Below are 26,308 nucleotides of genomic sequence, written 5' to 3' on the forward strand. Positions count from 1 at the left end.
CTTTACTTCTTTTCCTTCTTTGGGCTTCTCATCTGGCCTTACTCTTCTTCCATTGCTGATATCAGATGAGATGTTCTTGACATTTGTCTTGGATCTTACGTCCATTTTCTGTAACAATCTGTTAAACTGTCTCCCCAGCATTGCAACTTCATTGGCCCATTCTTTATCCATATCTTGACTGTTTTCCTCTTCTGTGTTGGATATGAAGGCAATGATCTTGGTTTTCTTTTCAGTTCCATCATTCAATCCCATCTCAAAGGTTTGGAGGGATCCAATTAGCTCATCTACCCTCATGTTGGAGATGTCTTGAGACTCTTCTATGGCAGTCACCTTCATTGCAAATCTCTTAGGAAGTGACCTAAGTATTTTTCTTACTAGTTTTTCATCTGTCATCTTTTTTCCCAGGGCTCCTGAAGCATTAGCAATCTCAAGGATACTCATATGAAATTCATGAACGTTTTCATCTTCTTTCATCCTTAAGTTTTCAAACTTGGAGGTGAGCAGCTGAAGTCTAGGCATCTTTACCCTAGAGGTGCCTTCATGAGTGGTCTTGAGAATGTCCCAAGCCTCTTTGGCCACTTCACAGTTGTTTACCAGCCTAAAAATATTCTTGTCTACCCCATTGAATATGGCATTCAAGGCTTTAGAGTTTCCAAGAGCTAGATCATCCTCCTCCTTGGACCATTGTTCTTCAGGCTTCTCAGTGGTGGCTTCTCCTTCTTTAGTAATGACAGGATGTACCCAACCTGTTAACACAGCTTTCCAAGCCTTGTTATCAAGGGATTTCAGAAAAGCTACCATTCGAGGTTTCCAATAGTCATAGTTAGAACCATCCCAAATTGGTGGCCTATGAACAGATCCTCCATCTCTCTCCATTGTACCAGAAAGTATTGCCCCTAGATCTCACCCAGAACCAGAGCAGGATGCCTGCTCTGATACCAATTAAAATTCTGGTATCAGATATAAGATGTCGAAGGTAATGTTACAACACTGATATCTGCTAACACACAATGGATAAAATAAACAGAATGGTAAAGCAAATAACACAAGCAATTGTTAACCCAGTTCGGTGCAACTCACCTACGTCTGGGGGCTACCAAGCCAGGAAGGAAATTCACTAAAATAGAATTAGTTCAAAGACTCTCCGTACACTTCAACAAGTTACAGTCTTTCTCACCTAATCTCTACCCGTGCAATTTCTACCTAAGCACTCTTAGATATGAGAACCCACTCACTTCCCTTACAATCACACACCAGTGATTTTAAACAACAATCCCTTGTGAAAAGAAAATACTTTTCAATTACACATTCTTGATTTTACTTCACAGTTTCAATCAAGAAGACACACTCTTGATCTTGCTTCAAAGCTTTGATCAAGAAGACACACACTCTTGCTTAACAGCTTTAGAGTGACAAATTACAACCACAAATCAGTCCAATTCAATCATCAATGGATGACTTGAATGACCTACAAGTCTTACGACTAAACAGACACAAACCCTAGCTCTCTCTCTATATTTCGCTCAGTCTTGGTTGTGTATTCAAACAGGTTTTCTAAGTCCCTTTTTATAGAAGCATTCTGCTGGGCTTGGACATCTTGAAAACCCTAAATCTATTTTCCAATCAAATCTTTTTATAACAGCTGGTTAGATCTCTTTGGAAAATAAGTAAATCTGGTTGTAATCCATGATTGAATGCGCCAGCTAGCCATATCTTCAATCATCCAAAGATTGCCATTAATTGTGCAATCACAAAACACCAGACATTCATACTGAATGTTCTGTGTACAGGATGTCATGACATCGGGTCTGACATCCTGGAAAAATCCTGCATAATCCAATAATTCCTTTTATAGCTTTTAGCAGGTACAGCCATATCAGATGCCATGACATTGTGTATATCATCTGAAACAATCATGTATGAACATGTCTTTCATTTAAGCTCTAGCAGGTACATCCAATATCAGAAGCCTTGTCATTGTATGTGGCATTCTGAAACAATCCTGCATGAACATGTTCTTGAACTCCAGCAGGTACATAGGATATCTCATGTTAAGACATCACACATGACATCTTGTGAACACTCTTTGTTTTACCAAAATTGCTGCCAACACTTAGAATCAACACTTATGTTAGAGGATAGTAGTGATATTGGTTAAGTTGAGTTCGTTTGTTTGGGCTTTGCCCTTCTCCTAATTTACAAAAAAAAATAGTTTTCATAGTACATGAAAATCTTAGAAGAAAGAGGCATAACTTAGAGAGAGCTTAGGAAGGAGAAGAGAGAAAGATTCCAAAGGGAAAAAGTTCTATTGATCTGTAATTCGAGGTAAGAGAAAGGTTTATTCTTATATGGGTGGTTAAACAGAGGGAGAATGAAGGATCCTTACCCTCATGCCTTCTTCCTTCCTTTATCTATGTATTTGATGTTTGTGGCTAAAAAGGTTTGGGCAAATTTTTTGAGGCGAATAAAGGATAATAGTCTCCTTTTGATTATGATGTGATATTTTATTGTTATTGTTGAGTTTTGATTTATTATTGACCAAGTATACTAGTGTGTTTATGATTTGATGTCTTTGATAAGGTGAATTTGTTTGAGTATCGATGGTTACGCCATAAAGCGAGAATATATTAAACTCTATAGTTTGTAAACTTGTTTGTCATGTTAATGCCTCAGTGTTGATTGATGAAATGTGGTGATGCCTTAAGGCAAAAATATATAATTGGAATAGTTGTATCCTATTTGTTATGGCAGTTGCCTATGATTTGTATTTTGAAGAATATATTTTGTGGAATATGTTATGCTGTGAAAATGTGACACCCTTCTTTAGTTTTATTTCCGCATTATATTTTAAAATTATATGTTGGGGTTTAGGGTGTTACATGAACAATGGTAGGAATGCCAATTCTTCCTCATCTTCTAACGCTCCTAGCGTACTAGCAATCTCATAGAATTTTGTTAGGTGCGTATACAACTCTTCATGATCTAACCCTGCAAAAGAGTTAACATACAATTATTTCATTTCACTTTGTTTGGTATTCCTTTCCGTTCTAGCTAAGTGAGATAGATGTATGAGACTATGTTGACATAATGTGCCACCATCGTTGTTTCCATTGTTGTTGTTGTTGACTTTAGCCATTGTTCTTATTATGTCGAGACAGAAGACTCTTCTAGATGTAGCCCTTCGGTTTTTTGTTTTTTTTTCCAGTTTCACTATTATAAAATTCACTTTTAGTTTTTGATTTAGTGACTGAAAATTTCGGTCACTCTAGCCACCGAATTAGGCACCAAAATTTGATATTCATGAGTAAATTTTTTGATCTCATCAATTTAGCGACTTAATTTTGAAACCACGTATTTAGTCTAAAAAAATATTTTTATATAAAATTAAATTTATTAAAAAGACAGCGATCAAAATTTCGATCACTAATAATTTTTGTTTTCTTTTGAATCCTCTTAATTAAATTACTATCTCCCTCTCAATCTTTTTCCTTTTTTTAAAAGATTTTAATTACCTTCTAATTTTTAATATTTAGTAAATTTTTTATCTTTTTATTGTCAAATTTCCATTTTTATCATTTTAACAAATAAAATATTCATTCATATAAAAAAGTATGCAATTTTATTTTATAAGAACAAACAGCTTTATTAAGAAAAAAATATTACACATGGGTCTTAGCTGTTTTTTATCACACAATTTGATTAATTTATTAAAAATGTCTCATTCCATCACATATATCTCAAATTGGATGAAACAAAAAATAGAGATTTGAATGGAATTGGATGGAATGAGTTTCATCATGTTCCATTCCATTCCATCCATTATTTACAAATCCAAACAATTGAATCTCATTAGTAACCATTCCATTCCATTCCATCCCATCCCATACCACAAATTCAAACATACCCTAAGTGGCTGAGTGGTAAGGTGTCAGTAGCAATTCATCTTCAGAGTCATGAGTTTGAGTTTTGTGTTTAGACATCTTTTAATCTTATAAGTTATACACAAATATAAACATACTTAACATAATAATAAACTATGCTATTAACTTTATTCCACAAAAGTATATTAAATCATATTTTAATTCAGTCCCTTATCATATATTGTCAATGCTATCCTCTAGTAAATTTATTCTAGTTGTAGTTAGGTTCCATCACATGATGTGTCTAACAAAAATATTGATGGCGCCAATTCAACCTATGTAATATATTATTTACCATTAATATCACATTGAATCATATTAATGAATACACCATTTAGTCAATTAATCCAATCAATAAATTTCCTATAAAATATATATACTATATGTTTTACTTATTTTACTAAAGACTTGTTTTAGTCATAATTTTCTCACGACCCTATTTAATTTAATCCCTAAAAAGTTATATTAGAATTTCATTATTCACATTAAATAATAATATTCACAATCCAAAACTCACATGAGTTATCCTTTAAATACTTGAACAACACTTGTGTATCATAACTGTTCAAATCTTCTTTTGTTTCTCTCTTCGTTTGTGAAGCTTTTGTGCAGTCATGGCAAGTTTGGAAAGTGAACAACAAAATGCTTTCGACCCTAGTTCTCACCCCCAAATTGTAAGCTTCTCTAACTTTACTCAAAACTATTATATGTTGATCTATTATATAGTATTCTTTATTACTTTGTTCATATTGGCTATAAGCAATCATATATAAGAGAAAAAAAAATATGAATTGAGTGTATTTTTTATATAATTTTTTTTTTTGAAATTTAGCTCTTTTTACAGGCTTTGTTTTGTAGTTCATAGAGTTTAGAAAATTACGAATTTGATGAAGTCATGTATTTGGTAAAGAAACTTAGGGTTTGAACGGAATAATTTAAATTTTTTGAATTTAAATGGTATTTATCAAGAATACAAATATTAGAGGTCTTAGTTCAAAATATCATTTTTTTTATAAGCAAAATTATATTAAAGATAATATAAGAAATACTCTATCTATAATTATAGAGACATTTTAAAGAGAACATAACATAGAGAAACCATTATCATTATGTGATTTGAAGTGTAAAAAAATGTTTTAAATGGTGCAATTTCTAAAAATAATTTGGAAATCAAATTAAAATTAAAATTAGATGAGTCATATTTCAAATGAAGGTTAACATGTAGGTTGGATATGTTTTTTTTATCAGCAATGTTTGCAGGTTGAAATTAAAACAAAGTTACCCAGTTTTTTTTTGTTGAAGAAAACATAGATGTAATAATATTTCTATTGTTTTAGTAATTGGCATGATTTTCGTATCATATTGATGGGTTTTAACACAAAATAATTAAATTCCATATAGCTGTTAAATTCTTCAAAAAAAAAAAAAAACAGTAAATGAATTAGCTGTAGAAATTTATGAGCATTTATTACCGTATAATTTTTTGTCTTTGTTTGATTTATTACCGTATTATTTGTCTTCTCTATTTTGTCTAAATTTACTTATTTTGTTCACAAAATGTCCAAATTACTTTGAGTTCTCTTTGAACAAAATAATATCTCATAAATAATTACATACGGATGGAATATCTTTACCGATTCTGATTATCCTAATATTAGCATTAAATGCTATCAATATTATTTTTAAATAAATTTAATAAATTGTTAATGAATCAAATTATTTTTGTAATAATAATTTTTCTATAAAAATATTTTAAAAAAATTAAAGACAAAATAATATGTTAAAAAATATGAGTATAAAAATTCTAGCAGAGGACAAATATAAAGAGATCAGAAAGTTTCAGATGTATTCACTTGAGCACACAAAAACAATTTGAAGTTATTACTATTCTTGAAAAAGTTAAAATATTTGTCAAACTACAATATATTTTGAAATTATTGCTATGCCTTATATAGTGAGGTTGGTGACTTGCATTTGGTTTGTTATGAAACAAATATAGTAAACCTAGTTAAGAGGGACCTCAACATAAAATAATTGTTCACATGCATAGTTTTGAAGTATTCTTCTATTAGAAATTTCTTCTACCGAAAGAATTGCTAAAAGTTTAGTATAAAAATTCCTCATACTAAACTTAGTTAGTTTTGGAGTTTTCTACAATTATAGGGTTTATACCACATATGTTATTTTTTATAATTATTGGAATTTGATTAATTCATATTCTAACACTATCTTGTTTGCACATTGGCTTATTTTATTTTATTTTATTTTGTTAATATAGATTATAATAAATATTATGAACAGAATTTCATTAAATTTATTTTTATGATTCATATAGATTGAAGAAAAATCAGAAAGAGAGAAGAAAATTGAAGAGTGGCTTCCCATTAATGCTAATAGAAATGCAAAATGGTGGTATTCAGCTTTTCACAATGTCACTGCTATGGTTGGAGCTGGTGTTCTTGGTCTCCCCTATGCCATGTCACAACTTGGATGGTATATTTCAAACTCAATATACATTTATCATGAAACATTCTCTAAAATAAAATTAAGAAACATCATAGTTTTATGATTTTTTTTAGGGGTGCTGGTGTGACTTTACTTATCCTTTCATGGATCATCACGTTATACACATTATGGCAAATGGTGGAGATGCATGAAATGGTTCCAGGAAAACGGTTTGATAGATACCATGAATTGGGCCAACAAGCATTTGGTGAAAAATTAGGTCTTTATATTGTGGTGCCTCAACAGGTTATAGTAGAAGTTGGTGTAGACATTGTCTACATGGTCACAGGAGGTGCATCAATAAAGAAGTTCCATGATACAGTGTGTCCAAGTTGCAAACAGATTAAACTGAGTTTTTTCATTATGATCTTTGCCTCAATTAATTTTGTATTGGCTCATCTGCCCAACTTCAACTCTATTTCCGCCGTTTCTTTGGTCGCCGCCGTCATGTCATTCAGGTATTTCAAGTTTCAACTCCTTTTTATTAATTTTTTTATAGGTAAATATATTTCAACTTGATAATTGCGGAATGAAAATATTTCAATGCAGTTATTCTATAATTGCTTGGACTGCTAGTGTACACAAAGGAGTACAAGAAGATGTGCAATACAGTAACAAGGCTACAACTACTATAGGATCTGTATTTAATTTCTTTAACGCACTTGGTACTGTTGCATTTGCTTATGCTGGACACAATGTGGTGTTGGAAATTCAAGCAACAATTCCATCATCACCTGAAAAACCATCCAAGGTTCCAATGTGGAGAGGAGTTGTTGTTGCGTACATTGTTGTTGCTTTGTGCTATTTTCCTGTTGCTATTGTTGGTTATTGGATATTTGGTAATGAGGTTAAGGATAATATTCTCATCTCTTTGGAGAAACCAGCTTGGCTTATTGCAATGGCTAATTTGTTTGTTGTTCTTCATGTAATTGGAAGCTATCAGGTAAAACATAATTCCTTTCATTTTTAAGTGAATCACAATTTTTGTTTATTTGATAATATCTTTTTTGGATTTTTTTTGGGTGTAGTTATATGCAATGCCGGTTTTTGATATGATTGAAAGTTTGATGGTTAAGAAATTGAAGTTTACACCGACTAAAACTCTTCGATTTATTGTTCGCAATTTATACGTGGGTAAGTGGAATAAATCATTGTAAAATTTGATTATATTTTTGTTTACTATTGTTATATTTTGTATTTATGATTACTAATAATGTGTTTTTTGTTTTGTTTTGTGTATCAATATAATTTTTTTTCAGCTTTCACAATGTTCGTTGGTATTACATTTCCATTCTTTGGCAGTCTATTAGGGTTTTTCGGAGGATTTGCTTTAGCTCCGACGACTTATTTTGTAAGATATAAAGATTTATAAAATAATCAACAATTTAATTTTTTTATTTATTAAAATTTTGCTAATCTTTTTATTTTATTAACATTTCAGCTTCCATGTATCATGTGGCTTGCGGTCTACAAACCTAAAAAATTCAGTTTGTCTTGGTGGACTAATTGGGTAAATATCTTTGAATATTGTTCCCTTTTATTCTTTATTTTTTAATGTTTCAAATTTGATTGTATTTAATTTCTCTACTACATTTATTTCAGATATGTATTGTGCTTGGATTATTAATTATGATTCTATCACCTATTGGAGCATTGAGGAGTATTTTACTTGACGCCAAGCACTACAAGTTTTACCAATAAACTTTTATCTATTTCTAAATCTATTAATTTTCTTTTATGTTGTTGCCAATAATTTTCCATGACAATGATCATATTTATTTCTTAATTGTGATTTAGTTGATTGACATTACTTTGATGTTCAATAGATGAACTAAATGAATCCGTTACATTCTGCTTATTTATTTTTAAAGAGTGGGATTTTAATTATTATAATTGTGATTTTGCAGATAATTTCTTCTTGCTCTTCAAATTAATTGATTTTAAAGTAAACTAAGAAAATATGAGACAGCTAAATTATAAATAGCTGCATAATATGAGCTTGAGCTTGAGCTTATATTAACTTAGTCCCATATAAGTATAATATTATGCGCTTGAATGTTTATTAAGCTTTATAGCTGAAATTAATCATTTTCTCATACAATTTTACTTAATTCTATTTTGCTTCCTATTATTCAAACTTAAACTAATGTTTTGAGAATTTTACACTAAACATTCACTCGTCTTTTAACTTATTCACTCAAATTTCTATTACAATGTTTTAATTTTAACTAATTTTATCATTTTCTTATGAGGTTTGTTTGGACTTTCCACTTAAAAAAATCATTTTCTTAAGAGGTGATTGGGAAGATCGAAGTTAAAATATGACTCAAGTTCATTTAAGAAATTAGGTAATAAGTCCTTATGTATAATTTAACCTTTAAATATAAGTTAAAATGGTAAATTTTAGTTATGTTTGGCATGTCTATTTTTTAGCTTATAATTTATAAACTTATATGAAAATAAAAAATCTGTTTGATAACTGTTTTTTCATTACGAATTTATAGTTTATTTTATGTTTATAGTTTATTTTTCATACGCTATTTTAAATAACGTTTTATGTTACAGCTTATAGCTTATCACTTTTTTTCTTTCACTTTTATCCTTACTATTTTAATTAAAATACACTTGTATCCTTTGTAATTTTAAATATCTTAAATATTTTTTTTCAAGTATATGGATTATTATTAATTAAAAAAATATCTTTTTATGTCACTTTACATTTGTCCGCTAGTTGAAACACTGATATTATCAAACAATTCTATTATCTTATCATCTATCGATCATCAACTATCAACTATAAACTATCATACATAAGTTATAAGCTATCAACTAACTTATCTCAAATCACTATTTTTATGAAACAGAGCATTTGTCTTTTTTATTGAATAATAAAATTATTTCATTGATTTGTATATGATAAAATACTCTCTTTTTTTAAAAAAAAATAGGACCCAATTTTTCATAATACCAAAATACCATGTTCAAAAAATGGTGTGCCAAAAAATCTGGTATACATAAAATATTTGATAGTCTAATAAAGAAATCAGATGTGCATTTTTATCGTTTAAAAATATGATTCGTGTCAAAATTTACTTGTCTTTTTAAAAAGCACTAAAGATTACCAGATTTTTTCATAACCCTGGAAAACCGTAGTGTTAATTTACCGGTTTTTTCAAAAAACTTTTGGGACTACCGACTTTTTTGAAAAAGTTCAAATGATTACAAGATTTTTCCCATAACACTGAAAAAATGGGTAGTGTTAATTTTCAACGGTTAAAATTTTGTCGACACTTTTGTAGGATTATGATTGCACCAACAATTTTGTGTGGTCGTTAATAATTCAAAAATTGTATAAATATGCATGACATGTTAAAAAAAATCTCAGAATGTCTCAATATTGGTATCTTGCGTTTGTGTACTTCAAGGGCGTGAAATTTCCAATTGATTTTAGGCTCACAAAGGACACCCTTATTGCTGTTATGGAATCCAAATAAGATAATCTTGTTCACCATATCGACAATTGAAAGGTTGTTAAGATCGAGTATTAGGGATGACAATTTGATCCATCCCCAATGGGCATCCGCAAAATTATCCAAAATGTGTAGGGTAAAAACCTGCAAAAATGGGTACGAGCATGAGCTCAGGTAATTATCCACGAAAATAAGCGGGTATGAGTGCGGGTATGAGCACCTTGGTACCCACCCCGCCCCATACCCGCACAATATATATTTATGTATTTTCATTTATATTTGCATATTTTAATTTATACTATTATATAAAAATGTATGACTATCAATTTTTAAAAGTATATTAATGTTAAACTATTATGTATTTAATATAAATGTTTATTTATTTCAACAATAAATTGTTTGAAAACATTTTAATATTTTTAAAAACATAAAATCATATGATATTTAATAATTGATCTATTTATTTTTAATAGAAATGCGGATAACGGGTACGGGTATGGGTACTTACATACCCATAAGGCACGTGTCCGGGTGCTAACTTTGGTGCCCAAACGAGTATGGGTTTGGGTACGATTTTTTTTTAAAATTGCGGGTATGGGGATATGTACTATAGTACCTTGCCCAAACCCTGCCCATTGCCACCCCTATCGAGTGTTATTCTCCATTAATCAATAATGAAGAAAATATTAGGTTAAGTAAGTTTGAGCTGAAGAAAAATGAAGATTAGGTGATCATGTGGAGCACATATCACCGATATGAAATAAAGGGTCCGATCGAGGTGAATGCGACAATTTCTAGATCTATCAATGATACTATCAAGATGTTGAAATATCTTGAATCATCTAGTATTGTTTAAGTATTATTCAAGTTATTTTCTTGTTAAGTTATGTTAAGCAATGTTCGTGTTAAGTAGCATAATAATAATTATCTTCTAATGAAATGTTAAGATAAAATAAGATGTCAATAATATATAATGTCAGCAATATCAAAAAATAAACAAACTAATAAAATTTACTCAGGTCCACCATAAGTTGTGTGTGCTCTCTGCGATGCCAAGGAATAAACCTCGTTGTATAGGTTTTCCAAACCCATGAGGTTATCTGAAAGAAGTGTATCCTCTGCAGTCGTTACTAGTCAGTCATACCAGGTGGAGGTGATGAAAACGGTGACACATCATCTAAAGGTCCTCCATTATGGGAAGTTGAGCAGGTAGGATAATGTGAGGGTGTAATACTATAACGTACCACTCTAAGTAACCATCATCATACTGTATAGGAAACTACACCTCCATTATATTATCTCTAATAGCAATGGCACTACTGACAATGTTAGACATAAATCATATATCAATATTCTAAGATGGAACAATAGTGACTAGTTAAGGGATGCTCTGAACATATTTAAACTAGCACACAAACCTCTCCAGAAAATATGTAGCCACTAAACCCTCCCATCGTAAATAACTCGAAAACATGGCAGTGTCATCCAAGTCCTGATGCACTCTATGCTTTATGTAAGGTGTCCATATGACATCGTATATAGTCATCACATTAATCCTCCGCCTGTACTCCTGAAGACCTCTTGGATGTGAATCTATGACCCTCCATCTAGTGGCCCATGTGAAGCTAGTGATAGGAACACAAACACGTCTGTCATAAATGGCGGGAAATGCTTGTATATTCAACAATACATAATAAGAATAAATTACATATAGAAAATGTCTTTAATAAATAAGAACTAAATAAATAAAAGATAATAAAAATTCATACTCGAAATAGACTCATATTACTAGTAAGTTGTCTTGTCTCAAAGACAATCGTCTCTCCAAGGGTAGTATATAGTACCATAAAACCAACACATCACATGCTCATTTGACATGCTCAACCTCAAAAAACATAGAGATGTATCTGGAATCGATGTATACATGAGATTATGCGTTAAGATAATTCATTCTACCAGATGAAACATGTATACCCTATCGGACGCCTCATACATAGAGTGATCCGCTAGTGTCTGATACGTCTCTCAAAGCTAGGAAAGAAGAAAGTGAGACCCTCTGTTAAACCTGAACTCCTCCATAGCCATGGTCTTGGTAACCCTAAAGTACTGCTTAACGTAAAACATGCAAGCTCCTTGTTAATGAGAGGAGCATTAATAAAGTTACCTACAATGGGGAGATGGAAGAGGCAGGAGAAATCATCCATGGAAATCATCATCTCACCAAATGGAATATGAAATGAGGATGTCTCCTTATGCCATCTCTCAACAAACACAGACATGAGTGGAACGTCTAACATGGTCTATGAATAACCTACTAACGAAAGCAGGATGTGATTAGCAACAATCTATCTAACCTCACCAGGCATTTAGAAATCAAATAATTTCTTCAACTTTACCCCATATGTGGACACCTTTAGTGGAAGACGGTCATGTAACATTTAAAGTATAAACCATCAATTATTTTCAATTAATCAGTAATAAAGAAAAAAACTTAAAACAAAAAAATACACCCTATCCCTGCCACCGTGTAAATTCCACATGATCGAAATTCACGGTGAGAAAGGTAACCTCATTAGGCCCTCCAGAAGCCCTTACCTGTGTGCATAGGCGACTTCATATCATCCTTAGTTGTCACCTTGTCACCTTTGCCTCATTTGAGCTACCACTTCAGTATCAACCTGAGTAGACACCTCTATATCAGTTTAATCCTCCATATTTCTGTCAACCTGAGCCTCAACTTGAGTCTCTATATCTTATTGAGATGTTGTATCTACATCATCAAGAACAACAACATTAGGCTCTACTTCAAAATCGTTGCCTCATCCAGCTCTATCTTTTCTACGGTAGAGAGTACAGGTTGTGTGTAACTACTCATCCATCCTCCTCCTGTGAGAACTAGTGGGGACTACTTTGCCCTCACAAGCATGTGAATCCTCTGTGTCTTTTACCCCTGCATGAAAGATATTTGCAGCCACTCTCTTAGCTTTATCAACTAGTCGTGAAGCAATCATGTCGTCTCATCCTCAAATCCTCACTACCAAAAAATAAATAAAGGAAAGAAATGTGGATTTCCATATTTTTTTAAAATCCAAAAAAAACGTGGCTTTACAGAAATAAAGTAAAAGTGTTTGTTAACTATTGCAAATATTGCAGTCCCATATTTGTAACTTACAACACCAGTACAGAACCCCACTCTTCGAGCTTCCACTTCACCACCAACCATACCTCTTTAAAAACCTAAATTACAATTACAACTATTTGATGTCACTAAACCTCTTGGGAGGATTTTTCATGCTTAACATTTCTTCACTCATTATCATATTCAACTATAGTCACGCCTGACTCGCATTTCCGTGTACATGACAGGTGACACACTTGGATGGTTTCAGTGGCTCCATAATAACAACTTGTTATACACATGTGATGCTTTCACTTGAGCCTTAAAACTACGGTTTGGACCTTTGATGTTGGAATACCATCAACACACACTACTCAAATTGCGACAATTAGGGATTGTAACATGATTTCAAAAGGCTTTCAGAACATTATGCAATCATGTTTATGGCCTATTACCCACTATAATTATGGACTGCGGTGTGTCTGGAGTCAAACATGAAATCCAACATAAAGTAGCCATACTATAACCAACTTATGTTTCGCAAGCCATTGGCCTTTCCAAACTAAATCCCCTTCGCAAATCACCCCAAACCTTGGCACAACCATTTTCAACTCGACCATCACAACATCATCCTAATCTACCATGTTCACCCTTAATACCATATTCACATGCAAGACTATCTATTAGAGATATAGAAAAATAACTATTAGTGAGAATTAATTACTACTCTATTAGTAACTATAAATAGACTAAGAGTAGCCAATTGTTATAACTTTTCTCATATTATAATATTTTTTACTATCATCAATACAAGAGTTTTAAGATTTCTCTTTCTTTTTCCATGGAGACCATGATTCTTAACATAGTATTAGAGCATATATGGTATCCACCTTGAGGGAAATTTTCTTCTGTATTTTATTGAGGAAATTGATCTTTCTCATTTTTCTTCATATTCTTATATTCTATTATTTTTCTGAGTTTTCTTTCTACTTCGATTTGATTCTTTGATTTTGATTTTCGATTTAATCCTCTTTGAACTATTTGGATCTGATTTTGTTTACCTTCATATGAGATTTTTGCAATTTTGATTGTGGTTCATGTTTGATTGATTTCATTTCTGATCATATCCATATTTTATTTTTTTATTTTTTTTGGTTTTCCCTAATTCATAGGGTTTTAGTTTCTTTCATCCAGCAAAACCAACAATCTTCTTGGTTTGACTTGGATTCAGTTTTGATTCCAATTTCTTAATCTGATTCATGTCATGTTGAGGCTGGAATTACGGTTCAAGATGATGCTTGTTCCACCGTTCAATTTTGTCACCGTTTATTGTGTGAAAGTGGAGGTCACTGTTCAAATATTATGACGATTTTTTTTTCGCGTTCGGTATCTTATATACATCAAAGAAGCACTACAACAAACAAGACCTTAGACAACGCTTTTTTTAGCCTTAGACAGCGCTTTAAAGCGCTGTCTAAACCTCCGTTGCTAAAGGTTTAGACAGCGTTTTTTTAAATCTTAAAAGCGCTGTCTAAGCCCCCCCCCTAGACAGCGCTTTGGCCAAAAGCGCTTTATAAGACCCTCTTATTTTAAATTTTTTAGGTATACCTTAGACAGCGCTTTTGAAAAGCGATGTCTAAGCCCCACCCCCTTAGACAGCGCTTTGGCCAAAAGCGCTTTCTAAGACCCTCCTATTTTAATTTTTTTAGGTATACCTTAGACAGCGCTTTTTAAAAAGCGCTGTCTAAGCCCCCCCTTAGACAGCGCTTTTGCCTAAAGCGCTTTCTAATCCCCCCCTTAGACAGCGCTTTTTACAAAAGCGCTGTCTAAGGTATACGAAAATTTTTGAAGCTTTTGTTTTAAACCACATTTTTTCCAGGTTTATAAACCAGAATTTCTACCTGTTTTCAACCAGATTTTGACAGACAATTATCACATTTTATATATGCCATTTTGGCCTTTTTTCTACCAATTTTTGGCTAACAAATATATATATATACCAATTCAAACCAATTTTGCCTTAAATGTATCAAAATATATACAAATTTATGTACACATTTACAAGTCATTACATATACTACAAATGTACACATTAATTACACAAATTTATGAACAAACATTGAGCTCTATCATGAATTGACACCACTCCTCTTTGATTTCGTCCACTTGATCCTTTGTATAAAATGCACACTTGAATTCCTCAAAGTACTACATAATAATATAACATATTTTGAATTAATTCCAACTATTTAATTATATGAGATATGTGTAAATATAAAAATAACTCATAAGTTAGAAATACATACATCGGTGGGAATCTCTAATCGGCCCAAAGCAAGAGTATCTCGCATAAACCTCAACATGAAATACCCGCAATCTATTTGATTACGTTGTTGAGGACACTACATATGAAAAAAAATATGGATTATAAATCCTAAGTTTTATCAAGTGTCATCACTAATATAATAAAAAATGTGGTAATTAAAAATATACCGCCACTTTAATCCATGTAATGGAGTTGGCGCCCCTCCTTGAGATTTGGATATCTCGTTGGGCCCGAAAAGCTTGTAGGACGCTAATAAAATAAAAATGAAGCAATTAGAACAATTCACATAAACTAAGAAAATTTTTGAACATTCTCACTTACTTGTCAATTAGGACCTTCATATCCGGGTATGTTGTCCAATCATTTCCTAACGAGTCAAGATAATACACAATTTCTCGGATAGGATTGATTGCGAGCAACAACCAATGTCCACTGTAATGATTAGGCAAATGTTAGATGGTAACTTGGAAAATAATTATAATAGATGAATTTAGAATGAAATGCTAACCCGATATTAAACGGTATAAAAAACAACTTCTCCGCATCTTTATTGTCCATGAGGATCCGAAGAACGTACTCCATCACGGTATCCGGTCTACTTAAGATTAAAACTAAGTTGACGGTCGCGGGTGCTAAGAATCCGAATGACACGTCCAAACCATTGGGGCGCATCAATTTGTCATACAAAAACCTAATATAAAAACATCATTAACACCTCTTTTGAAACATAAAGTAAACCGGATTAACATAAAGTAAACATCATTAACATAAGTTGTTTAATTAATAAAACAAAGTAGACCGAATTTACCTAATATATGTATTGACAACGTTGACGCCGATTTCTTCATGACTAAAAACTTGCATGAAGTCTTCATTACCAATCATTTGGTCGTAATCAAAGCCGAAAATCCCTACCTCCATATGTAGGGTCCGAACACCTCCGGTCGGTATATCGGTCATCTCTAGAAATGTCCTGAGGCACGACCTATACTTGGTGGTAGTTTTTTTCCTAGCTACGGTCTTCTTAGCACCAGAACTTTTTACCCGTGCGGAGGCGTTGCTAACCTCCTTTTTTTGTTGTGCGGAGGCATTGCTAACCTCATTTTCTTGAAGCTACATGTCATATAAATAGTTAGATCAAATTAAGAATGTAACAACTTCCATGAATATATGTTATATAATTGTATATTACCTCTTTTCTTGAAACCGTGGACTCGGTATGCCGTGGAATCGCATTATCTTTTGATTTGGATTTTGTGGGAGTCTATTTAACATAACCAAGGAAAATATGTAAGTAAAATTTTAAGCATAAATTTTAAACTTTGAATATACACATTAAAGTTAACATAAGTTTTAAGCATACCTCATATCCTACGCATATGAGGTTTGTCGGCCATGCAACAAACGAACCTACTGCTTCGTGCACCGTTGTTGCATCCGAATCGTCGCTAGGATATGGTAATGCTGCATTCGGCTCAACTGCAATATCAACTGATACCTTCAAACATCCAGCAGGGAGCTCTCTAGTGTGGAGTAATACTCCGCTAACGTTATGCACTTTTCCCTTGCCAACCATCCGATAGTATGGTGACGATAAATACAACTGACAATGGGAAATGCCCTAAAACCAATAATAACAAGAAATCGTTAATGTGTATATATGTCAAATACATAATTTAAGCAAATAGTTCAATTTAAGACAATTATATGTAATTACCTCTGGAATGTTCGGCTGAAAGGTACAATTGATACTGTCTTTGTCCGAAGCATCTCTGTATACTGTTGAGGCGCTAGCCTCTCTTTCTCTCCTCAATGCATCAAGCTCAGCTTGCATGGCTTCCAATCTTGCATGAAGCTCCCGATTACTAGGAGCCTTTCCTTTTTTAATACTCAGGGAGGTCGGAGTGACTCCAAATCCCTTACCCCTCACCCGACCATAATACTCAGGGACATCTAATGCCCGACTAAGTATGCCCTTAGTATCATCGGGAGATAAAGACTGAGATAGCTCCTCCTGAAAAATCAGATGAATACCGTATACTTGTCAAATATTTGTGTATAAAAATGTTATTCAATTAATGAAAAAATGTTATACTTACACATTTCTGGTATACGTGTAAAACTTCTTCTTGAGGAACTCCAGATTTGCCCACACGGGCTTCCTTCCACAAAACATGTGCAGGAAGAGATGTTTCTGAACTTTCCTCCTTCTGCAGCTACACATTAAGTCATACAATTTGATCAGATAAAACTAATATATGATGAACAAATTTGTTATCGCAATTTATAAATACTTACCATGGATTGTTCTAAGCGTCCATATCCGACACGTCCTTTTCGGTACGTTTTTTTCAATATGCATAACATCGAGAAAATGTCTCACGTACAAAGACTTCCAATATGGCAATTCAAAAAATATCGACCTTTTCTTCCACCCACCTTTCACAATCTTATGTGCAAAAGACTTGCCAAACTCAGTACGCACATCTTTCACCTTTTCAAAAACTTGTTCACCTGACAATGCGGGTGGAGCTCTACGATGTTCGGTGTCTCCATTGAATGCTTTTCTCCACCCACGGTAGTGATGTTTAAAATGTAAGAATCTACGATGACCGAGAAACACATTCTTCTGGCAAAGTTCCAATCGAATCGTATCGGTTCCGTCTTCACAAACAGGACACGCACGTTGACCTTTAATGCTATACCCAGATAGATTCCCGTATGCTGGAAAATCATTAATTGTGCCAAACAACATCGCCCTCAAATTGAAACTTTCTTTCCTATATCCATCATAAACCTCCACACCGTTCTCCCACAAAATCTTTAAATCTTCGATCAGAGGTGTCAAGTATACGTCTATGTCATTCCCTGGTTGTTTAGGCCCAGAGATTAACATAGATAACATCATGTACTTACGCTTCATACATAGCCACGAAGGTAGGTTATAAATCATAGGAATCACAGGCCATGTGGTATGTGAGATACTTTGAAGACCATGTGGGTTCATTCCATCAGTAGATAATGCCAATCGAAGGTTTCTTGCTTCTGATCCAAACTCAGGATAATCATTATCAATCTTCGACCACTGTGGTGAATCAGCCGGATGCCGATACTTTCCATCAATAATTCTTTCATCTGCATGCCAAGTAAGATGTCTTGCATCGGTTTCACTACGAAACATGCGCCTAAATCTCAAAATTATCGGAAAATACCATAAGACTTTTGCGGGAGATAATCTTTTCTTATATCGAGACAAACCGCATTTAGGGCACTCAGTTAACATTGCATATTCGTTACGAAATAAAATGCAATCGTTAGGACAAGCATGTATCTTATCATAGCTCATGCCAATAGAGCACAACATTTTTTTTGCCTCATAGGTTCGATTAGGAAGAACATTATCATCCGGTAGCATTTCTCTCATAAGGGCCAACAACTCTGTGAAACTTTTATCCGACCATCCATTGCCCGCCTTTAAGTTGTACAACTTTAATACCGCAGAAAGTCTTGAGAATTTAGTGCAACCTTTGTACAACGGTTTCTCTGCATCGCTTACCATCCTCTCAAACATTTCAGGACAATCATGAAGATCTTCTTCCAGTGCTTCTACAATCTCTTCAACTCGATCACAATCGTATGTTTTCGTGTCTTTGTCGTATGAAGCATAGGTCGTATTACTTTTTCCACTCGATTCAACATTCTTGTTAATTTTCTCACCATGAAATATCCAACACTGATAACTTTGATCAATTCCATGCCTCAGCAAATGCGATTTCAATCCATGTGCGTCAACCTTACCAATATAACAACAACGCAAGCAAGGACAATGCATTCGTCTGGGGTTTTCAGCGTGTTGAACAGCATACTTAACGAATTCCAAAACCCCACTCTCGTACTCTTTGGTCATTCGATCGGCACAGATCCATGTTTTATCCATGGTTTTCCTACTTATTAAAGTAAACAATTAATCCAGACGAAAATACATAACTATAACCAAAAAAGCATTCCAAATCCATTCTGATTTCAAATAACCAATGTCCATTTAGATCCATTGACATATCCAATTGAGGAAACTGAGTGCAATGTAAAAAGCAATTTGAAAAGCTGCATAAAAGCCACAGCTGAAAAACAGCACAAAAGTCAAAAACCAGTTGCAAGTGAAAACGACAACCCCCAGCTGCCAAAACGCAGTAGCAGTAAAACACAACTTGATGAACGCAAACGGTGTGAACAGTATAAAAACTCAAGCCAAACCAGAAAACGACAACCAAACTCAATCCTTGAACCACCTTAAAGGCAAACTTATTCATATGAACTTTTACTCATCGTAACAAGAAATCATGAATTCTCAACAAATAATATCAACTTGCAAGTATGTTAATATCATTAGAAACATGTTCAGCTAAAAACCAAGACAACCAAACTCATTGTGACATTTCAACAAACACCTTGTTTGCAAAATCAAAGCATATACCAAAAAGAGTTACGATAACAGGAATTCAGAAATGAATAGAAATTAAAAAAATGAAAGAGAGTGTATGAGGTTTACCTGACGCAGGAAGCTAAAGGAAGAGGGAGAGAGAACGAGAAAGATGCAGCGGTGCTGCTGATTTTGGCAGAGCTGGATGACGGCGAATTGGCTTGTGTGTGGGTTCTCTGGAGGGAAAACAAAAAGAACTGAGAACGAAAATAGAAGTCTGAAATTTAATTTTAATTAGACCTTAGACAGCGCTTTTGTGGAAAGCGCTTTCTAAGATATGCCTTAGACAGCGCTTTCCAAAAGCGCTTTCTAAACCCCCACCTTAGACAGCGCTTTTGGTTTTAATTTTTTTTTTAATTGAAAGACTTTAAACAGCGCTTTCTCAAAAGCGCTGACTAAGGTCTATATTTAAAAGCGTTTTCTAAAAGCGCTCTCTAAGGGGGGTCTTAGACAGCGCTTTCTAAAAGCGCTGTCTAAGACCCCCCCTTAGACAACGCTTTCATTATTTTTTTAGAACATTTTCCGTGTTTTATTTTTATTTTAACCTTAGACAGCGCTTTCTTTTAAAAGCGCTGTCTAAGATGCGCTGTTAAAAAACCTTTTTGGCGTAGTGAAGAAGTGCTTTGTTGTTTGATTTGAGTCAAGATTTGTTACTTGCTTAGAACATTAGTTGATTTGATGCTGATAACTCCTTCACAATACATCTAGAAATGGTATTTTTTTCCTCTATTGCACAACTTTATGTTGAAACTGAGTGTTCATTTAACTTGATTCTTCATGCTCACAAGTTGTTTGAGTTCAATTCTTGCTCAATTTATTGATCTTAAAATTGACACTGAATCCTAAATTTGATGTGAGGTTTATTCTAGAATTTATGCACCTGGTCAAGTTCGTTGGATTTAAACTCACCAAACTGATTTAGTTTAGATTTGTTGGTTTTGTGATGATTTTGGCTTCTAGTGTTAATATGATTGGAAGGATATATAGTTTCTCTTTTTAAAGCCTGCAACATCATGTTACATATTTGAGATCATCGAAAATTCAATTTACAAATGATTGGTTGTGGTATCTCAAAAATGGTAATGAAAAAAATGAGTAAAAATGGGCATCCCTTACTCCATATGCAAACTCTGATACATGTGGAGACTGATACAATTGGTTTTGGTCTTGTTGAACAAACTATTGCTACAATTGCCAATATAGTTATTAGTTTGACTAGAAGAATTAAGATTGAAGATAATTTTCTATTGGAATTTTTTATGGTTGTTATGCTGCAGTACATGGCTAAGAGTTGCAATTTTTTGTGCTTCTTGTTAAGTATGTTTGCTGTTAGGATACGTAAATTGTTTAGAGTTTGGAATATGTAATGTTGTTTTAGATCTGGCCACGTTGGAACCTTCTTCGGTTTTATTTGGAAATTTGAAAATTATGGAAACGCCCAAATGCACCTTATTGAAAGTTACAAATCCACAAATAAGGTTTTGCAAGATTTTGTTATGTTACATTGATTGTTTCCCTTTGTTGGCTTTGCCTATGATTTTGGCTCATTATTGAGAGATTTCGATTATTGGTTTATGATTTGAAGACACATATACATGGATATGTCTCTTTTTTCTTTTGTCCTATTTTGTGCAGGTAATTAGCCTATATTGACTTTTTTGTTTGTGCTTCTCCCAAGTGGTTAAACTTTGAGATATAGTTTATGCTTGATGGTTAAGCTTTGTGCCTTTTGTTGGCTTTGTTGATGTGTTTCTACCTTATGGTAGTTAAGCTTTGTGCCCTTTGTTGGATTTGTTGTTGTGCTTCTACCTTATGGTGGTTAAGCTTTGTTGCTTATATTAAGTGGTTAAGTCTTAATTATGACTTCTACTTAATGGTTAAGCTTTTTTCTTATGACTTTGATTTTAGTCGATGTTTTTCCGACCTCTCTCATTGTATCCTTTGAATAGATATGTCCTTTTGTATTGCTCATTTCAAGTTGGAAGTGTTGTGAACACCTTCCAACTTAGGGGGGGACTATTAGAAATGTAGAAAAATCACTATTAGTGAGAATTAGTTACTACTCTATTAGTAACTATAAATAGACTAAGAGTAGTCAATTGTAATAACTTTTCTCATATTATAATATTTTTTACTATCATCAATACAAGAATTTTACGGTTTCTCTCTCTTTTTCCATGGATACCGTGATTCTTAACACTATCCTTACCTGCACCTCAAACCTTATCTTCCCCATATCCATTTTTCGCCTCATAGTTTCAGAAATCCAGGCACGAAGATCTAATGGATATTGTTACAATGGTGACGAGCGTTATGCTCCCGATCACCGTTATAAGACATGTACTTTCCTTCTTCTCTTATCTAAAGAGTATGAAGCAAACCCCCTCATAGAAACAATCACCATCGACGAGCTTTTACTATTATCCACCCCATTTGTGCTTGTCACTTCACCATCTACCCTTACCTCCCTACCTAGTTCATCCAATGATCAGGAACCTCAACCAAGTTTTCCTAAATCTTTTCACATGCCAATGAATGTTGTTGCATGTCAACGTTTCGTAAAAACTCTTCAATTTTGTTATACCATTGTGGGTCAACCAGTTTATGTACCTGTGGATGCATGAAGCTCGCATTATATTCTTCAACCTCAAATAGATGCTTTTGGACATTAATCGATAACTCCAGTTTCACCTTTCTCTATGATGGTTGAAAATAGAGAATATATGAGTTGCTCTAGATTTTGTGACATGATACCACTTACTATGTGTTCATATTTTTCACGTACCTTTTTATTTGTTACCCATCCTAGGTGCATATGTGATACTTGTCGCTACGGGAAAAATACAGAGTCGCCATCGGTTTTTATTTATTCCCAAGAAAAGGGAAAATATCGAGAAAATCCCAAAAGAATGGTCATCGCAACCACGAACATGTTCAGAAGCCGGTTATGCAAGGGAATGTATTAGCACCCCTCACATCCATCGTATTCGATGGGAACCATCTAGGATGTCTATGCTTGAATGGATATCATTATCTTAACGCTTACTTGCTAAAGGTTTTACGGAGTGAAAATGAATTTTTATTAGTGTGCTCGCCAAGGATTTGGGTCCTCGTGCCTATGTATGCCCACTTGTTGAAGTGAGAAATCAGAGCCACGTAGTTCGTGGTATAAAATGTTTTTTTTGTTGATTTTATACCTAGAATTTTTTTTTCGAAGTGATGCCTTAAGGCTCAAACAAAAGGTTTAATGAGTTGACATTGATTTTATGTTTTGAAAAGAGATTGTTCTTGACTTCGGATTGCACTAAAGACTATGGATAAAGATGAATATTTCAAACTACCAAGCCAAACGTCTTGTGTTAAAAATACTCAAAATGAGTGTAGGAAAGCTTCATTCTCATCCCTTCTCTACCACTTAAGACTCGTGACATACAATCCTAATCATATTTTATGGTGTTTTGAATTTGATTTGAGAAAATACCGCTAAGGGTTTGTTTATTATTTACGAAATAGTGTCGATCATATATCCTAAGGTTAACTAACCAGCAATAACAAGACAGTGGAAAGTGAGTAAAAAGTAAACCAAAGTAGGGAGAGGGGTACATGAAAAATACAAGGGATTTGTGCAAGAAATAAAGGGTCTCATTGTAAGGTAGTCCAAGAGAAAGCCTTGTGTGTGCATTGTGTCCTAAGCTAACAATTGGACAAGGAATTACAACGCATGTCTCCCTAAGGTAGTGCCATGAATGAAAAGCATTTTTGCAATAAAAGATTACAAGTCTTTGGAAACTCCAAGTTGCATAGATCAATCACAAAAGTCCAACTCCAAATTCAAGGGTACTAACAAGTCCTCTAAGTCTCCAAGTTTAGGTCACACACAAGGTCCATATTATCCATAATACTCCATGTACTAAGGTCAAACATCAAGTCCATTGTCCAATTGTCCTCAAATTAAATCTTTTTAGTCTTTTCCATTTTATCATGTTTTTGTTATTTTAGATTGAATAATAAAATAAAGCAATAATGGTGAAGAATGGTGATGATGAATGAGAATTATGATACACAAAGTAAAGAAATCAATTGCACGAGTTTAAATATTAGAAGTTATGTGCGTAATGTAAATGTTAGGAGCGTAATATAAATGTTAGAAGTTAGATGTTAGAAGTCAATTTAAAAAGGAACCGATTACTTGAAATTATCTATCCACAAATCAAATGACTCAAAATATGACGTATCAAGGGACAACCTATCAATGATTTAAAGTATCGAAAATGATCCCATGATCATTTATCAATAAGTTTGAATCAAAGAAGATTAAATCAACCAAAACGTCCATCTATCAATGATTTGAAGTATGAAAAAAAATTCAAGTCAATGGTTAAATGTTAGAGATTAGTAGTTAGAATTAATCAAAATCGTAACCCTAAGAAGAAAATAAAAATTAAAGGACAAATTCAGTTCGGGATCTTAGGCCCTAATAGCAACGAATTCATCATGTCCATGGATCTGAGTCCAAATCGACAAGCAATGCTGAAAGAAGGGAAAACACTTTTCAGAAAGCGGTAATGCGTTTTCGACCATCTCAGCATTGCTTAATCGTCGACCGCGTTCAAACATAGAGTGACACTCAAACAGATCGCATCAACGCATTCTCCACCTCTTAGCCCTGCATCCACCAATCATCATCGCGATTCACTGATGCTTCACGGTTTCACATTGTTCATCAATCTGCCATGATTCACGCCGTTCATCAATCCGCCATGATTCACGTCATTCATCAATCCTCCATTTAACGATTCAATTTTCACGAAGTGAACAACAACAACTATCGTAATCTATGGCGCCGAATCGCAACTACATCACCGAATCGATCTTGGGCGCAAAAGCAGGAATACAGAGAGCTTACTGGTTTAGACACAGCTTGCGAGAATAAGTACGAATTCGATACGTTTCCTCTTCAATTTGTGCTCCTAGAATGTGTGAACTGCTTGTTATTTTCGCGGATTCGGTTGTGCGTTAATCTGAGTTTTGAATGGATTGTTGTATTGAATTTTTGCAGGATCGTTAAGCAGTGAAGATTAGAGAATCGACATCGGTCACATGGAGAGTTTGCAGGGATTGGAATTGAATAAGGTAAAAGGTGATGTAATGCAGTTAATTTGGTGCGTGCGTGCAGACTGAGAGAAAAAATAGGGAATGGTGAAAAAAAGCTCCCTGAAGTGTGAAGTGTTAAGGTTTATATAGTGAGGAAATTCTGTTATGAGTTGAGGGAGTTATGGTTGAGTTCTGTTATGATTTTTTTCAGTATAGAATTTTTTTGATATTCTTCTTATCTTAACTTTTTGCAGGGTCTTTTGAAGTTGGTTAGAGTGGAGCTCATTGAAGGTTTTCTGAGAGGCTTGTTGACAGTTGTCGGTTTTGGTTAGGGAGCTCTGAGCTCCTCTACTAGTTCTGTTATATCAGTGCCATTATAGGTTGGAAAACCATTGAGGGGTTTGTTCGGTCTCTGTTAGAAGGGTTTCTTGTTGCAAGTTCTGAATGGAGGACCATTGCAACTTCTGCAAGTTGTTTCTTTTGGGAGATGGAGGCTCAATTTTTTCCTATTGGTATGTTTTGTTATCCAAGTTAGAGGTAGCTCAAATTGAAGTTCATTATGTTAAGAGGTTGTGGTTTTTACAGTCAAGAATTGAGAGAAGTTGGAATCCTTTTTTGACTGATTTCTGTTGTGGCCATTTTTCAGGGTGAAGTTTTTGTAACTTATGTTGCTTCTACATGGTTTTTTTGTTCAATATTGCATTGCTATGCCTTGAAGTATTTATATTATGTGGTGGCATGCTTGGAGTATGGGGACTGATTTTGGAATCTTGGACGTCAAGTTATAATCTTTGTAAATTGAGCTAGTGATTTGTGGGATATTGAAATGGAATATGTGAATTGAATGTATGAAATGTTGATGTATGTATTGGAATCTTGTTTTGTTTATGTATAGAAAATGTATTGGTTTAGAAATGAACATGAACATGAATTGGAAAATGACTTTGGTTAGATGATTGACTTCGGTCATCTGGTTGACCAAAAAGTCAACAGTTGACTGAAAGTCAACTTAGATAAAAAATGTGTATTTTTGTGTAACTCCTCATGGACAATTGAATATGGATCACAATGCCTTTGAAATATGTCATGCTATTAACTGATATTGAACCAAAGAACACCAACCAAGCAACAAATCATGAACATGTATAGCTTTGAATGAATCCCAATCATTGAATCATGACCATAAGTCTTTCAAGCACATGAGCCATCCATAATGGATCAGATGAATCCTCAAGCTCGAATGCACACACCATATATGATAATTCCATAATTAGAAACTAGGGTTTTAGGGACTTGAAATGATCTTGATGATGCTTGCAATCCAACATCTTTGAATTAGGGTTTCCACTATGCTCCATGATGAATACCCACAAGATGAAAAGTTTCAATTCAACC

General features: G+C 33.7%; 1 protein-coding gene and 1 long non-coding RNA gene across 2 annotated transcripts; both read left to right on the forward strand.

Annotated features, from left to right (window-relative positions):
- The first annotated feature begins 4,396 nt into the window (after window positions 1–4,396).
- Window positions 4,397–8,283, forward strand: LOC127123937 (lysine histidine transporter 1). Its single transcript, XM_051054114.1, has 8 exons — window positions 4,397–4,594; window positions 6,256–6,413; window positions 6,500–6,883; window positions 6,975–7,368; window positions 7,454–7,559; window positions 7,685–7,776; window positions 7,867–7,935; window positions 8,028–8,283. Exons 1-8 carry the CDS (start codon window positions 4,535–4,537, stop codon window positions 8,124–8,126), a joined length of 1,362 nt encoding a protein of 453 aa, XP_050910071.1. The 5' UTR covers window positions 4,397–4,534; the 3' UTR covers window positions 8,127–8,283.
- Window positions 8,284–24,232: 15,949 nt separating this feature from the next.
- On the forward strand, window positions 24,233–25,945 carry LOC127123943 (uncharacterized). The gene is made up of 4 exons (XR_007803608.1): window positions 24,233–24,752; window positions 24,879–24,952; window positions 25,168–25,425; window positions 25,560–25,945. It is a non-coding gene; the product is annotated as an uncharacterized LOC127123943 (long non-coding RNA).
- Window positions 25,946–26,308: the final 363 nt, after the last annotated feature.

The sequence above is a fragment of the Lathyrus oleraceus genome, chromosome 1 (assembly GCF_024323335.1).
Source record: "Lathyrus oleraceus cultivar Zhongwan6 chromosome 1, CAAS_Psat_ZW6_1.0, whole genome shotgun sequence".
Classification (NCBI taxonomy): Eukaryota; Viridiplantae; Streptophyta; class Magnoliopsida; order Fabales; family Fabaceae; genus Lathyrus; species Lathyrus oleraceus.